The sequence below is a fragment of the Halyomorpha halys genome, unplaced genomic scaffold, assembly GCF_000696795.3.
Source record: "Halyomorpha halys isolate HHAL.00 unplaced genomic scaffold, Hhal_1.1 Scaffold830.1, whole genome shotgun sequence".
Classification (NCBI taxonomy): Eukaryota; Metazoa; Arthropoda; class Insecta; order Hemiptera; family Pentatomidae; genus Halyomorpha; species Halyomorpha halys.
Window position 1 is genome coordinate 46,841 of NW_027112407.1, and position 16,645 is coordinate 63,485.

A 16,645-nucleotide genomic window follows, 5' to 3' on the forward strand; every position below is an offset into this window, starting at 1 on the left:
TATCAAACCATATAACAGATATTGTGTCAGACAATTTAATATATATATATAATACACCTAAATGAGATAAAATAAGGAGACATGATCCAGAGTTTCATTGTCCTACGTTATAAAACTTAAAAATTAGTTCTTAAATACTTCCTTTTTATACCACTATTAGATGAATCAATTGTAGACGCATTGTTATGTATATATATTGTTTTAACGTTTGTGCATTGTGCATACACTTATGAAGGATGCATTTTGAACCTTGAGTTATGGGTTAGATTTGAGAAGCGTTGGCAAAAATAATAACTGTGAGATTAGGAGAATTGTTTATGATACATAAACATCTTTAGTTTTTTTACTGCTGTACAACAGATCTCATAATTATTTTCAATTTGTTTTCTATTAATTTCATCCAAAGTGTCTCATTTTTGCAGAGGAAGTTTCAGTTCAAAAACGATTCCAGGTTGGGCAGTTGTCATTCGTGACGGAGCTGATTGCTACAATTAAAGCTGAAGAATACCCTGAGGGTCCATTAGTAGAAATGATCGATTCCCCGAAGTAGATGCCGATCACCAGAGGACACGCGGCGAGGACAGGAACACAGAGGTAGGGTATGAGCAAGCTCTTATGAAGTGTTTAAATAGAAGCCGGGCGGCATTAAATCTAGGAGGCTACGGGATATGTTTGGTATTTCTCTTCCAGCTCAGATTACAATCTCCACATAATCCACGCACTCGCCTATGCTAACAATGGCTTCCGCATAATTGTATGGGAAAACTGTGAGCTTTAGGGAAATTAGAGAGAATACATTCGAGGAGGATGGAATTCGAAAGGAGATTCCTTTTTTGTAATTTTATAAGACAATGAGCCTTCCTCCTTTTATTATTGCTCTTTGTAAAGCGATTTAAGATCCGAATCGATAATGCCACTGCCTCTATAATCTACTCTGTTCTCAGTACCGTTGCCCTTTTCAGAGTCCTTTTATCAAATAGTTAACGACTGCCTTTTGTTAAGGCTATTTTCTGCTTTGTTTCATTGCGATTCATAAATTATATGTACGTTCGAAGAAAATTATAATTTGTTCATCCATGTTCACAGATTAACTCATCAGTAACATTTTTTCCATTTTTCAAACCCTAAAATAACAATATATGTATGCAATATTACAGAATCGAAAAATAAAAAAAAATCCTTACATTTTTATATATTTATGGAATTATGTAATTCTGATTTTATATAATGTATAGTACAGATTTTAGGTGCGTTAGTGATGATTAGATGTCTCCAAATTTAAACCAAGCAAAAATATTCACAACTTCTTAATTTGCCTAAAAATATACCATATATTTTCATCTGATCTAACATTTTACTGATTCAATATTACAGAATAAAAAAAAAAATGCATTTTTTTAAATTTATGTAATTCTGATTATGTATAATATTCAATATAGCACAGGTTTTCCCTTATTCCTTAGATTGAATGTCCTGCCAAATTGAAACCACGCAAAAATATGGAACACTCTAAATATTCATAACCTCCTAATTTTCCATCCTACAAATTTTCATTTTATTCATTCCCATACAAATTCATTGTCATTCACGGTTCCATTAGAGCACTCCAGGGTTTCTCAACACTATTGGCGAACTGAAACTATTACAAGAAAAAACAAAGTATTTTCAGCTTAATCCTTAATTATTAATTCCGAAATCATCGACATTTTTAACACTATTCATTTTCTCTCATGAGTGTTTAATTTGGTCAATTTTTTTTTATTGGAATAAATCAAATGATCTCTAAATGTACTTTATTTATAAGTGAAATTATTTAAGTTCGTTATGTGGACTTTAATATATATGCGTTAAATATGAATGTATAATTGAAGTACATTTAAAAAAACATTTGGTTTCTCGCAATAAATACAAAGTGGCTCTAATATAATATTTCGGTATAGGTCTATTGCTGTCTATGTTGAATACAGATATTTTGGTACTCGATACCTTTCTTTCTCTTTTTAATGACGTATTTCAGTGCGATATTTGACAAAATGAAGACAGCGAAATCATAAAGCTTTAATGATTTTAATAAACAGGACTTATTTATTCGCCTCGACCCCATAGGATCATTGATGGTTCATCGACACACTGCCCTGTATAATTTGGAAAGTTTTAGGGAATCCTAATACAATTATTTTTATATCAGTTATGTTTGCCAAAACCTTCCCCTAACAAATCCAAATGCAGATTTTTTTATTTCAAGTCAATATCAGTCTCGACTTTAGATAGCTAATATTATAATTTGATATCCTCAAGATGTAATTGACCTTCTGAAACTTCATCCGAAGAGGTGGTAAGACGGGAGAGGACTTCTACCTGGATATAAGACAGAGGACAGCAAAGAGGTGGGACAGAGAGGAGAGGACAGCAAAGAGGTAGGACAGAGAGGAGAGGACAGCATAGACTAGCCAAAGAGGTAGAGAGGTATGCAGTGACGCCAGAGATGCTATCTCCTCCCTATTAGCCCCCTCCACCGCTCCCTACACCTCCCCTATTCCTAATGAGTCCTTATTATTCAAATCTCCAATTATCATATTTTAATTACACTCCTCTCCTCGAGCTTTTTAGAAATAGAAAACCTCATAGTTTCTATTGTTATCATCGATTAAAAAATGCCGCGGTTAACGGAACCTTTAAAGAGGAATTTATATTTATTGCCTAACAAATTAAAAAATCTATTTTGGAAGTTATCAGAAAGTAACTTGGCTTTTTCCTTTTTAATCTCAATCGGTTGTTTCGACTTAGACCCCACATGCGCGGTTTGTTAACGACCATTATTTTGCAATCTCACCTTTAATCCTACATGAATTTTCATTAGTTACCCTTTTATGTTATTTAGTCATTTGTACAGACGATTTCCCCATTTACTTCTGAGCCAACACCAAGCTTCTATAACCTATCTGTAAATCATTCTTTATTGGTAATCTCGTGTTTTAAGTCAATTTACTCCTTCTTCTTACTTTTTTTATAGTAAAAAAAATTAAGTAAAAATTAAACCTTTCTAACAGAAAATAACCCGCAATTTTTTCTTTATTGAAAAATTAATTTTCTATCATTTCTGGAACAGTCACCAGTAGACTTCACCACTGCACTTTTCTTAGCCAACAACCCTGAAGTCACTTCAACGGTACCAGAACAGCATATTACAGAAGATTTGTAGAGGCACTTTACTTAAGAGACGTAACATGACTCACATACATCACGAACTACAATTAGAAGCAGTATAACACCACATCACGAGAAGACATGTTAACTTCTTTTACAACCTCCCTGCTTCCTGCGAGGTGGCAAGGCCTGTTAACATTATACTCCCTTCTCTCTTTTCCCCTGCTCTATTTTCTTCTTTCTTTATCTTAATTATCATTTATTTATTATTCTTTCTCTTATTACATCTACTATATATGTCGACATTTATCAATATCTCGCGGCGGCCTCTCACTTCCAAACAATAAATTAGAATTTTATACAGAACGATCATCTGAACATACAGTTACGTATTTCATTTGGATCTTCAAGTACCCTAGTTAGAAAAAGGTAATATTCATTCTGAATTATGTACCTTTCATGAAATGAAATTTTTATTAAGTCATCGTTTTCTATTTTTAGAGGTATCAGAAAAAAACAAAACAGTTGGTTGTTAGTCACCAATTGGATAACAGGTAATCTGGGGTGTCACACAGGCACTGTCTTTGCTTAAAATTTGATTCTACTGAAGATTGGATCATATCCAATCCGAGAAATAATGTTCCTTCTATACTTCTATTTAACATATGACACGATTAAAGTGTAATAAATGAATCGAGTTGGTTAGATGTCAACTTGACTAAGTAACTACTGACATCCTGTACCGGTCAGAATCTATCAATTGATGTATACCAGAGATGGACGGAGGAGTTTGAAGAATGTCAGAGGAAATAAATGAAGTCAGTGGATAGAAAGTTGAATATTGCTATAATTAAGGCTAGGAAATGTGATGTATTATAGTTATAAAGACTGTGTGTAGGAATGCGATAGGGTAGCCCCTCCATTAGCGGTAATGATTGAGGCATTAGTTGGCCTCGCGGGGCGCCCGCGTACCTAGCGTCTCTTCTTTTTATTTTCACTCTTTCTTAACTCTCTTTCGTCTATTTTTATCGGATCGTTGTTATCTTCCTCTAAATCTCTCGGTCCTGGCTTTGACGGGTGTCACCTGCGGGGACGATTGAGACCTGTGTCGGCAGGAACGTGTGGATTCCATCCGAGGAGGGCTTTCTTCAACATATCTCAATGTGCTAATGTCCCTCTCTGACAACACGTTGTTGTGCAATTATTCTACGGAGGGAGTATTTAAGTTGTCATTCGTATGGTGTAATTGTAATCCACAACGAACAAATAAGAAATATGGATAGAAATGCGGGTTGTCAAATCAATTTTAATTTGTGTCATCTAGATCAGAAATGAGAATTACTTCTTACCAATGTACGCAGCGTTACCAGATTTCAAAGGAAACTGAATGAACTATACTCCAAAATGATTGCTTTCCATCTGAAGTGGCTAATATCAAAACTTCCTGGAAGTATTGAAAAAAACTCTATACCAGAGATACTAACTACTTTTCTAATTAAAAAAAAAAAACAATGAAGAATGCTCTAATATTTAGATCCTTTGTACCTAACACAAGGAAAAAAATGACAGTCATTATTTTTACAGTAGTAGAAATCATAATAAAAACAATGAAATCCCGAATATAAGGAAACGCTGAAATATAACCCATTGTAATAAATTGAATAAAAAAAGAAAATCTTTCTTTTTACAATGGAGGACTCCGGAGGAGAATAAGAGATTGAAGAACAAAGAAGACAAGCTGACGGATATTGTCCCGGTAGACCGTTACACAGAGGTACAAAGACGACCGGCGTTTTGTTTTAGTTCGTATAATTAGTTCGGGGAAGCGCTCCTAGGGGCGGTATAGCGGTGAATGCTTCGCACCTGATTCATTTCGTACCTCTTTGCAACTCTTAAGAACATCACTCTGTTATCCTACCATATATCCCACTAGTTTTACTGTAGTTTAAAATTAGATTACAAAAGAAAAACCTTAATCAGGGTAACCTAAACTATCCTATAATTTCTTAAACCATCTATCAACTATTATTATAAAACCGCATTGCTCTGTAAAATAAGCGAATTCAATTCAAATACATTTTTCGAATCTCTTCTTTTTACTAAAGTAGTCATGATTAGTTTAACAATGTGAATATGTACTAGGTTCTCAAGTGAAATACAAAACTTTTTTTTTCCACAAACTGCATATAAATACCATATACATCGAGTCAGCTCATATAAAAGGCCCATTTTACAAGAAAAGTCATTCCAAAAAATCATAGAATTTCCAGTTTTTGGAACTTTATGTAATTTTGATAGTCAAAACATCTTTAAACTTTTAATTGAATTATTAAAATTCAATAAGATTTAACCAATAGCAAGCTAAATGCTTTTTGTAATTACAAAAATAAATTCATGAAAGATTCACTCTAGTATATTTATGGAAAGATGCCGAATGGTGTTTTTGGAATTTTTACTGACTCTCTGTTCCATAACTCCTATGCTATCTATACTTTATTGTCACTATACTAAAATTATACTTCAATTGTAGTATACTGATTGATACAGCACACAGTACTGTACAATATGTACTACACAGTAAAAGTACAGATTATAACCATACTATACTGACTACAACTAATGTTAATTATTAAAGTGAGGGATCCTTCTCGGAATAATAATTAAATTTTGACTGCTTAGCACTACATCTAGGAAGGTTTTTTCCCCTGAACTAATTGCTAAGGATGCGCAAAGTTTCATAGACTACAGTCCAAATGGTTAGGAGAAAGAGAGGTATTTTTAAGGGGAATAACAATTAATATATATTTTTCAAATCATCATGCAAAATTAAATGTTTGATATTTGATATGAGTCATATAGACAAATTAAAGTATTTGTTTTAACTTCAGATAATCTCAACAAGCAGAATAAATGGTTCTTATGAATGGTTACCCTCGATTCATAACATAAATTATGGTCGAAATCGGATGGTAGTGAATATGTTTAAATGAGGTAATGGAAAAGTAAAACTACTTCTATTAACTGTTCAGCTGCTCAATCTTCTGCACGATTTTTCTTTCATCGTTGTCATGTTAGAGGGAGCAAAAAGGAAGTAGCCCACGGTAGCGCACGCTGAATACCGCCTCTAATTGACATTTAACCTTCTTTTATTAAGAAAATTCTCCCAGAGAACAAGAGCTAGGAGGACAATTCCTCGCATTCTCAATTCGAACAATTTCCAAGGAGAGATGAAACCGGTGACCACGACTGCTAATTATGAATTCCCGGTCAAATAAGAAGAGGGCGTAGTCGTGAGAAGGACCGTGTAAATTGGCTGGGGGACCACAATGCCACCCCCGCATCGGAATTTCAAATACCCCCTCCCCCTTCCTCCCAGGCAGATATGCAAATGTCTTCCTCTACTGCACACCTCCCTTCCAGCTAAGTTCGGTTTCGCCCTAGCAGGACAACCTATAAGGGCATGTGAAAACACGGCCTTCGTGACTCTCAGCTTTTCCCTCTTTCCCTTCGGTCCCGTGTCGAATTTTAATAAAGCACTCTCGATATAACGCCTTTTTGTCTCTGAAACAACACTACCAACTCTTCCCGGCAGCAGGTTAAGTGCTAATGAAACAAGGGGTTCCGCAGCGAGATCACTGTGGTAATAGGAGGAAAATCGTGGGAACAAGAATGAATGAACACGGTATTATGGACTGGACTCGCTATCTTCTGATATTCTTCATCATTTTATGCATCGACTTAGGGTACTAAGGAATGGAGGAATATATATACACGCATTGAGACTACAAAAACGTAATGAATTGATAAAATCTATTAAGTTATATAAACTGGCTATATTTATACCCTCCTCACATCACGTTCTTCCATACAACTCACAACAACAAAGTCTTAACATACAAAATTGTGTATTCCCAATACCTTCTCACAGAACTGCTTCTTGTAAAAACATACTTCATTTGTCCAAAATAGTTTTGAAATTCCTTACCCATGTACAGTCGTGATACCTTCCACATAACCACAACTATTTCTCTCTACATTTCCACAATTACCTACCAATATCCCGATTAATTACATTCTTATAGAACTAGAATAAAAATATTCAAATTGCTTATTCAATATCCATTCACAATATGATTTAGTTACATAGGCCCTTTTTATTCAACCCAATTTAGTCCACTTGTTCGATTTTTCTAATGTTCAGGAATTTGTATATCATTAGCTTTGCAATTTCGGCATTTTCAGAATTTGAATACTAGAGTGAAAATTAGTATAATAAAAACATATAGAAAGATTTCAGAACGATATCTCTTCATCATAGCTTATCTAAAGAGGCTAAAACAAAAACAATCACAGCAACCACCCTTCCCTTTTGCAAGGAATTTCACCTTTCTATTTTCAATTTATACCCGGCACGTTGTGACGGCGAGGGACACAACTATTCAAATATTGATTAATGGCATAGATAGAGACGGAGGTGAAGACGAGATGAAGAAGGAGAAGGGGAAAAGAGGTTATTGTCTTCTCAGGAACAATTAATGTCAAAGGAACCCTTCACAATAACTAGAGGAGACTATTGAAGGGGCCACAATCAGATAATCGGAGATATTGTTCAACCCATTAGCGGTGAAAAAACATATTAAGGACAAAGGTTGGGTCGACGGCCTCAGGTACCTGGAGCGTCCTGCGAACCCAGTGAAGGTATGCAAGAATCATATCTTCTGAAATAGGTTATAAATCGAGTGAATACTAAGAATGGACGTAGTCTTAAGAATTATTTCATAATATATTAATAATATGCGGCAACAGCTTTTCCATTGACGCGAGAAAGTATGCTTGAACGTTTGCAATAAGCTGTAAAAGAAACACCGAGGAGGCTTTTAAGTAGAACAATAGCCGAACGTTTGCCACATGCCGCAAATCCAAAACATCTACAAACCCTTGATTAGGAAAAATATCATTATCCATACATTTGTGTGTTCCAGAAAAGCAAATATGGTGGATATCAACCATGTGTCGCATATTGCCTACAAGACATAAGACGAAATAATATTTTCATTCCTTAATTATTTAAAAATGGAGAATTTTTAGACATAAATGTATTTCTGGTGGCAGTTCTCAAATAACACATATAAACAAACGTGTGGATGGATCACTAGTACCGGTCTTTACTCCCAGGACCTACGCCTGTCATTGTCATTTATAAAAGAAAATACATTTTGAATGTGCTTGAACATATGTAGCAACCTTATTTCATACTATATTTACAGCAGAATTCACAGAAGTAAACAAAACAAAACAAAATATAGAAGTGCGTGGGATTGAAACTCTATCCCACCATGATCAAACAAGCAAGTCTCTGGTATGCCCTGGGGCAGGAACTATGTATGGAAAGAATTCTGTCACCTAGAAATATTTACTGTAATCGAATACTGTCTTCAAGGATGCCAGGTCTATTTTCTTAGTTTCTCTAACCCTTGCTCAACTATTATTTGTCTAGGATATTACTAAACGGAAACTGAGGTCCTTCTTATAAACCAAAATGCATAACTAAAGAGTCTAGTAAAAAGAAAGCTCTTACAATCCAATTGAAATATAAAAACCACAAGAAGAGAGGTCAGATACTTGGGGAAATACTAGAATACTATTTCCCACGAAAAAACCATTCGTAATTAAAATAACATTTTTAATGATCAGATCACGAATTAAGAAGAATCTGTAAAGCATTGAAATTCAGAAGCCTTGGTGAATGAAATAACGTTTATTGACCTCATTAGATAGATTACAACAGTTGCAGCCAACGGTATACAACTGCAGTATAAATACTTAAGAAGAGAATTTATTGCCAAACATTAGAAAGCCATTTTTATAAGACTAAATCCTTATTGAATTATAATGCTATTAAAAGATAGGCTTGAGTATGTAAATATTTTTCTATTATAAACCAAATCAACAATTAAAAGGTAATTGAGGAAGATGGACGGGGGGAGCGGTCAGCAAAGTTGCTCATCGCACTCCCCTCTCCCTCCCCCCCTGACCATATCCAACTATTAATCTACGATCAACTATCTATACCTGATTATGAGGTGTAGATAGTTGATCGTTAAATATATTTGTCTCATATCTCAGTATTTGAAAGTAAATTAGCATAAACCATATTTTTAATTTTAAATATCATTGGAGATTCCAAGAAAAAATTTCATAATTGTAGAAATGATAATGGTGTATGCAAAACTTACTGTGATTAATTTTTACTTTAATAATATTAAAATCTAATTATTATTATCATTTGACCAGTTTCACCAAAGTATAAACACCAGCACTTCGAAAATAAAAACGTGGTGTATTGTAATAGACACTAAACAAACATTTATTTATTTTGTACGATAAAAAAAAAATCCTAACCAGGTTTAGAGGGACATGGATGTACCTTCGGCGTTGAAAGAGTTTTATAGTAAAATTATATGTTATACAGTATATAATTAATGTAATTTTACAATAAGGCAATAAACGATGATAATTAAATGACTCTTAATAAACCGATGATACAAATATTTTCGTAACACTTTTTTTGTGCGAAATTAAAAAGTGGCATTAGGGGTGGGTGGGCACCTATCGTCACGCCTACTCTCCACGATGTTTACCGAAGGTGGCAGAATATATTTATTTTATTTTATTTTTTTTATGTGTTATGACTGAAGTACATTTATTTCGCACCTCTTGTCTATATAAATACTGTACTGATGGTCTAAAAATAAAAGATAATGAAAAACCGAAAAGAAGCTGGAATACCTTCCTAAGAACCCCCGATCGGGGAAGCCGAGAAGACACAAGTGGCTAAGACAGTGACAGAGAGAATAAAGATATATGCTGGAGACTGGAACCGCTGGAGATCGTGGCTCCATGGTCGTGGTCTACATCTCTATACGGCCAACTGGTAATCACGTTTTCAATATTTACCACACGACTTGCAGCACCGTTTCAGCTCCTCCTCCTATGGTATACTTACCTCATAACCTTTTTTATTTTATTTATCATTTACCTTTCAAAAGTGGGTAGAAAACGATATCTTGGAAAGTTCAATAGATGATCCGTAAATCGGAATTTTACGGAAAAAATAATTTTCGGAAAGCTTTCAATATTAAATGGCGTTCAAGGGACTCCCATTCTTTCGGAGAACATATCATTAAGGCGTCAGAAACTGAATAAATATTTGATTTCAACATAAAAAACATGAAGGGAATCCAAAAAAAAAAAAGTAATTGTTTTGTCTGCTTACTCTTATTCTACTAGCTCTTTAATTAATTCTATGTTAACTTTCATGACAACTAATTTTTTTTTTAATACGAAAATTAAAAATAAATATAGTAGTTGCTCTATTTATACTTAAATATTTAGTGTTCAGACAATAGAGAAAATCAATTATTCCAGAAAAAAATACACAATTATGAATAGCACCTAATATACCAATTAAGTTTCGATTCAAAGTATTTTTCCTTCGAGATTAAAAGTAAATAAACTTAAAATAAAAAGATATTTACCTAACTGCTTTTGAATGTTTGGGAAAGAAAATGTTAGGGAAAGGCTATATTCAGTCTGAGTTCAATATTTTTATAAAATCGCTTTTTTAGACTCAACAAGTACTACAAAATAGTAAGTTCATAAGATTTATTCTTTCAAATTGGTAATAAATTATAAAAATAAACATGTTATGATTTTTAGAACATATATAATTTTATAAACAAGTAGTTTGTAAGGATAGAAGTTGATAGAACAGTTATTCAAAACTACATGTGGAAAATGAATATTACAAATTTCTCAATGCTCAAAAAAAGTTTCGAAATCGCATATAACTGCACTTTAATCAAAGATACGATTCGACTAGAACTTTTCTTCCAATTTGATTTTACCATTGATAATTCTTATATAATTTTCCTAACAAAAAATATATAAGAAACCATGGTCACTCTTTGACGAAAAAAAGTATCTTTTTTCCCCTGTAGTCTTCAATTTAAGTTAGCATTTTAACATTTCAATTAACATAAGAGTTTTTATATCGGAAAAAATGTATCCTTTGTTTTAAGAATCAACTTCTTCGCACCTCTGATACGTCTAACGAATACACATAAAATTATCTCAGCTGGTACTAACCTAATTGCGAAGCGGAGACCTTGCCAACGTTAGTGTTGGACGGGACATCCTCCCTGATGGACATGGAGTACCTGGTCCTGAGAAACTGTGGGGGTGGCGACCTGGGGTCCCCGACGGAGAGGTAGACCTCTGCCTCCCGCCGCGCCGCAAGGCCACCACCGTCCACTGCCCCAACCGTCAACCGATGGGTCCTCGAGCTGACCTGCCGCGCCAGGGAGATCTCCCCGCTGTTCGGGTCGATCCGGAAGATTCCTTCGGAGTTTCCAGAGGTGATGCGGTAGGTCAGCCTCCCGAAGACACCGGAGTCCTTGTCTGTGGCCGCTACTGCCAGCACCGCACCCAGAGGACCACCCTCAGGGAGGGAGACGTTGTATTCCCGCGGGTAGAACACAGGCCAGTTGTCGTTCACGTCTGTCAGCTGTATCTTCACGTTGGCTCTCGTGCTAAGTCCTCCTATGAACAGACATTTTACATTAAATAATTTCAATAAACATTTAAATTAAAATAAAATAATTAATATCATAATTCCATTTCTATTCTAAAAAAAAAAGAAAGTTAAGTTTATTTGTTTATTTACAACAGCTTTTTAAATTTATAGAACTCTGGTTCCCAATCAGTGTTCCGCGAGAACATATATTTTTGTGAGGATTTATTGATAGAAATGTTTTATTAACTATCATAAATTATGTTTAGGTGTTAGTTGAAAGGTTTTAATTGATAAGTGAACAATAAATGTGCCTCAAAATGTTCTATGTACTTTATAACTTTCTAAATTTTGATATTTTTTAGGAGGATTCCTCTTTATCCAAGTGTGGTTGGAAAAAAGCAACATTTTTTCTTTGTTTTCCAAATAACGAAAAATAAATATTTTGAATTTTTTTAATTATACAAATATCATGGAAGCTACTACGATATTCAGCTTCCTGTTAGTTCTTAGCTGAGTAGGAGCAGCAGTTTCCATGGTATTCGGCAAAATAAATAAAATGATGATATCTCTTTGTGCCACTTTTAATTTATAATAAATATCATTATTTATTACTATCATACGTAAAGATGCCAATCAGCACCAAAATAAAGCTAGTTGAATATACTATGATGGAGTTGGTAACGATTATTTTCGTTGACTCAGCAGTTGGTATGATATTCACTAAACATAATTCACAAAATATTGATTTTTCCTTATTTGGAAAAAATGCTGTTTTCTGAAAAATATTTCTAGGGAAGTATCGAATGTTAACAGTTCTATTAGGTCTCATGTTTTAGCAAAGTAACTTAAATGATGTTCCATTATATTTTGTAATGTTGGAGGTAGTTTTAAAGATATGAAGTTCCATATGCCAAATTAATTTTTGATAACGTTCTACGTAACAGCTAAATCACTCATCACAATGAAGTGTACAGGGGTGCTTATGTTGGCCCTATTATGATCGTATGTTCGTTTAATTACGAATTCAACTATTGACCGGCAGTCCTGGAGGACGAACAGGATACGAGATAGCTCCTTCCAGACCAAGGAGAAGAGAACAGGGGTCGTGAGGTGGCTATAACACTTGGCGGTCACCTAATGAAATAGCGCGGCACACCTCCGACACAATGCCCAGGTCAAGAATAGTCGAGTGTCGCTATTGATGTCTCCCGATCCTGGTGCCTCCGCGTAAATATCTTGGGGACCACGATCTAAGAGGACATGATCTGGTAACCAGCTTTCAGCTTTATTCTTTTCAACCATCCAATTTTAATATAAAGGATTCGTGAAGGTGTTCCGTAGTGAATTTGTGAATAAAGTCTTAATAATTTCAAAATATTGAATGGATTTCCTGGATGACGTATACCTTATATGAAAAATAAAATAAAAAAACGTTATATCATTTAATATTTTAGAAATATATTTACGACAAACCTCCGGGTAAGTATTTTCATTTTGCTAAAAATATGGATACATAATATTTATACTTACTATCCATACTAATTATTTTTATTATATATTTTATAATCTATATTTCATATAAATAATGTGCGTTAAGATTGTTTTTTTAACACGAACTTCCCTTATTCTAACTAAATTTTCTTCCCCTTATTTATATACAAAAAACACCGACGATTCGGAGTACTCTTCCGTCTTATTTTTAACAATACAACGATGAATAATTAATATAATTGCATGCATATTTTAAAGTTATCATTAATTAAGAAATAGTTTATATTGCCTTGTGCAAACAAGTTTAACGATGTCACAGATACGAGCTGTTCTCTTTTGACATATCCATAAATTTTATTTCATCAATTTAAAAAACATTAATACAATTTAAATTAGAAAACAAAAACCTAAACAATTTTTTTTTAATAGAACGGAATCACTTAACAATCTCTATTTTCTTAGTCACAGTGGACACAAAGCAATTAAACTGTCCTAAATCCATATTCTGTAGTCTCCTCAGTCATCAACAATTCGATCGACCCTCCCTTTGTTTGAATACCTTTATGTATACTATTTTGTAAATATGTTATAATTTTTTCCTTACATTCTATGTTTAATTGATTTATTTTTTGTTTCAAAATTGTTACTTCGCTAAAAACATTGGTGTATATAAGTTGGATTATTAGCTTATTATCCATATTTATTGTTTTATTATATATTATGTAACCTAATTCATTGTAGAAAAAAAATTTTTGTCATTCCGAAAGTAGTTGCGATTTTGATATACCTATTTTATTTTTAAAAATCCACACGAAATTGTGTACTAACTAAATTCAAGGGAAAAAAATGTTCTGATCGATTTTTGGTAACAAATAAAACATTTTTCGACATTACAACCAGTGTAACATAATATTTTATTTATTAAATAAATCAAAACTTGTATCCTTTTTAGTCTCAACACTTTTTATTTCAACAGTCCAACGTTTCAGCCATAAAAAAAAAAAAAGTAACTAAACTTAAGCTTAGATAAGCTTATTAATAAGAAATATGACTCTCTAATAATTGACTTTTTAATAGGTTTTTAACTTATAATTAATGAGTGACCTGGGCAGAATAGCCTGCAAAAGAAATTCTAAATTTTAATGTGAGGAAGAAATTATAATTGAAGGTATGTTATATTATTAGTGATAATGTTGTTGTTATAAGTGTAACAAATAAATTTATAATATAAGCTGTTAAATATTTAGATGTCCTTGAGGATGGCTGAAATGGCTGAAACGTTGGACTGTTGAAATTAAAAGTGTTGAGACAAAAAAGGATACAAGTTTTGATTTATTTAATAAATAATAACCTGTCTCAAGAAATTGAAATAATATAATTATAATCTTTTATATATATTCAGAAGATTTCTCTTGAAGAATCAGCGATAAGTGATTTGTTTTGAGACTTCAAGGAAAGAAATGACATATATAACATTAAAAAGTATAAATTGCAGATTTTTTTATCTTTTTGGCGCCGAACAAATAATCCATAAACTATCAAAAATAACAGAATCCACTCAAACACCTAATTAAATAAATTACAAATGAAAAGTTTTTATTTCGGTATCGATTAATTTAAGTTATTTTTATAAATTAGAGTGAACTTGAGTGTTAAATTGTCCACTGCAAAAGATTTTTTTTGTTTTATTTCTATTTACGATTCAATCTATTTCTGGGTTGAAAATACCTCAAAACGATACTCCTCCAATTACGACTACACGGGAAAACATCTTTTAGCATTATCAAATACATTATATCCCTGATTCAATTTGATGAACATTAAGGGAGTTAATTAAAAATAATCCTAAATATGATTTGTAGCTAAGGTAAATTATAATAGCCGTAGTTATGAATTTGAATGTCTCCTTTCGGAATCCAAGGAGACCTAATCCGGCTTTGGACTCGACAGGTTTACAATATATGTTGTGCATTCCTTTTCAAAAAACAAAACAAATCCTTAGATAAGAAGGATGCGGAATGAATCGCTGCAGCGAGGATATCTTGTTTTGTCCTTCACCCGTTTAATACGCCGCAGCCTTTATTATATAATTCATGGTATAATCCGAGGTGGATTTACAGCCCACATCTTCCAGCTCCGTCGAGAAATTGAACGCTAATTGCACAACCGTTCCAACCTCGATAATGACTAATAACAATCGCAGGTGAAAAAAATTTATCAGATCAAGGCAGAACCATAAATTACCAGTTGTGAGGAGTGTTAGCGTCAGATCTGATAGCGAATCGGTGACGTGAAAAAAAATGTTTCGAAAAAATAGACCTTGTTTCCTCGATTACTGTCTTCCTGGCAGGTAGAAAGAAGGTGAGCCATTCCTGGTTTTATGCTTGTTCCTTTACAATCAAACCGGGTGGGGTTAATAAATAATAATTGAAGAAGAAAAAAAACTCTTAAGGACTCTTCATCATAACATCCATTATTGCGAGAAGCCTATATTTTTCTATATAATAATGTTGTTTTTTTTCTATATATCTCAAGTTATAAATGAGTAAAAAGTTAGTCATGCTTGCTTTACGCCATCCAAGCCAATATTTAACAAATGACATTATCTATTCTTTTATCAGGATAGTAAAAAATAAAATATAGAAAGATCAAAGAGGGAAGAGACGACTAGGAGGAAGAGATGGAGAGAGGATCGGATTGCTGTGTTAATAGGATCCTGTTTGTTTTATGCGACTCTGGACGTGACTCTTGGAAATCTTTACACAGTTTATTGCTTTCACGTAGCTATTGGGGGTAGGTTCAAGGGCCAGGCTAGTGTCGCCTGCAATATCCTCCACCCGTCATAAAGGATATTATTATATGGGTCTGCAGCGGTTCTCTTCAGTGGACAGCTATCCTTTGGCATGGGCTAGGAATGTATAGATCATGAGGTAATGATCAAGAATTGTAAAAGGTATGGAAGAGCAATCTAGTCCTTTCGGATGGTTCATCTGCATGCTGCTGGAATCATTAATACTTCTCTACATGCAAAGTACGGTTCCCGGCTTAGCACTCTAAAATAATCAACATTATATAGATAGTATTTTGGGACCAAGGAATACATGGTTTAGTAAAATAATAGGATATATTAAATCATTTTCTTTTCTGAACAGTCGAACATTCAGAAGATAGAAACAAAAAAAAAAAATAAATAAATGCTGGAAAATAGTCTTGAAGGAATACCAATATTAGATGCATCTAACCTCTCCATCTTTCAAAAACTACATTGTTTAAATTAAAACGCTACATGGCAACTCTTGTATGAAATTTAATATGCCATAATTTTGTATGGAATTCATTTCCCAAAAGTAAATTTTTATCAAACCCAGGGACCAAACCCATGAGAATATTTCACTCTGTGTTGGTGTTGAAAACACGTTACTTAGCAACATT

General features: G+C 33.5%; 1 protein-coding gene across 1 annotated transcript in view; it reads right to left on the reverse strand.

Annotated features, from left to right (window-relative positions):
• LOC106686485 (protein dachsous) overlaps positions 1 to 16,645 on the reverse strand; it is a 383,586-nt gene that overhangs the window by 34,668 nt on the left and 332,273 nt on the right. Inside the window, exon 3 of the mRNA XM_067050290.1 lies at positions 11,296 to 11,748. Coding sequence (XP_066906391.1) covers positions 11,296 to 11,748 — 453 coding nt within the window. The remainder of the gene's footprint in view (positions 1 to 11,295; positions 11,749 to 16,645) is intronic.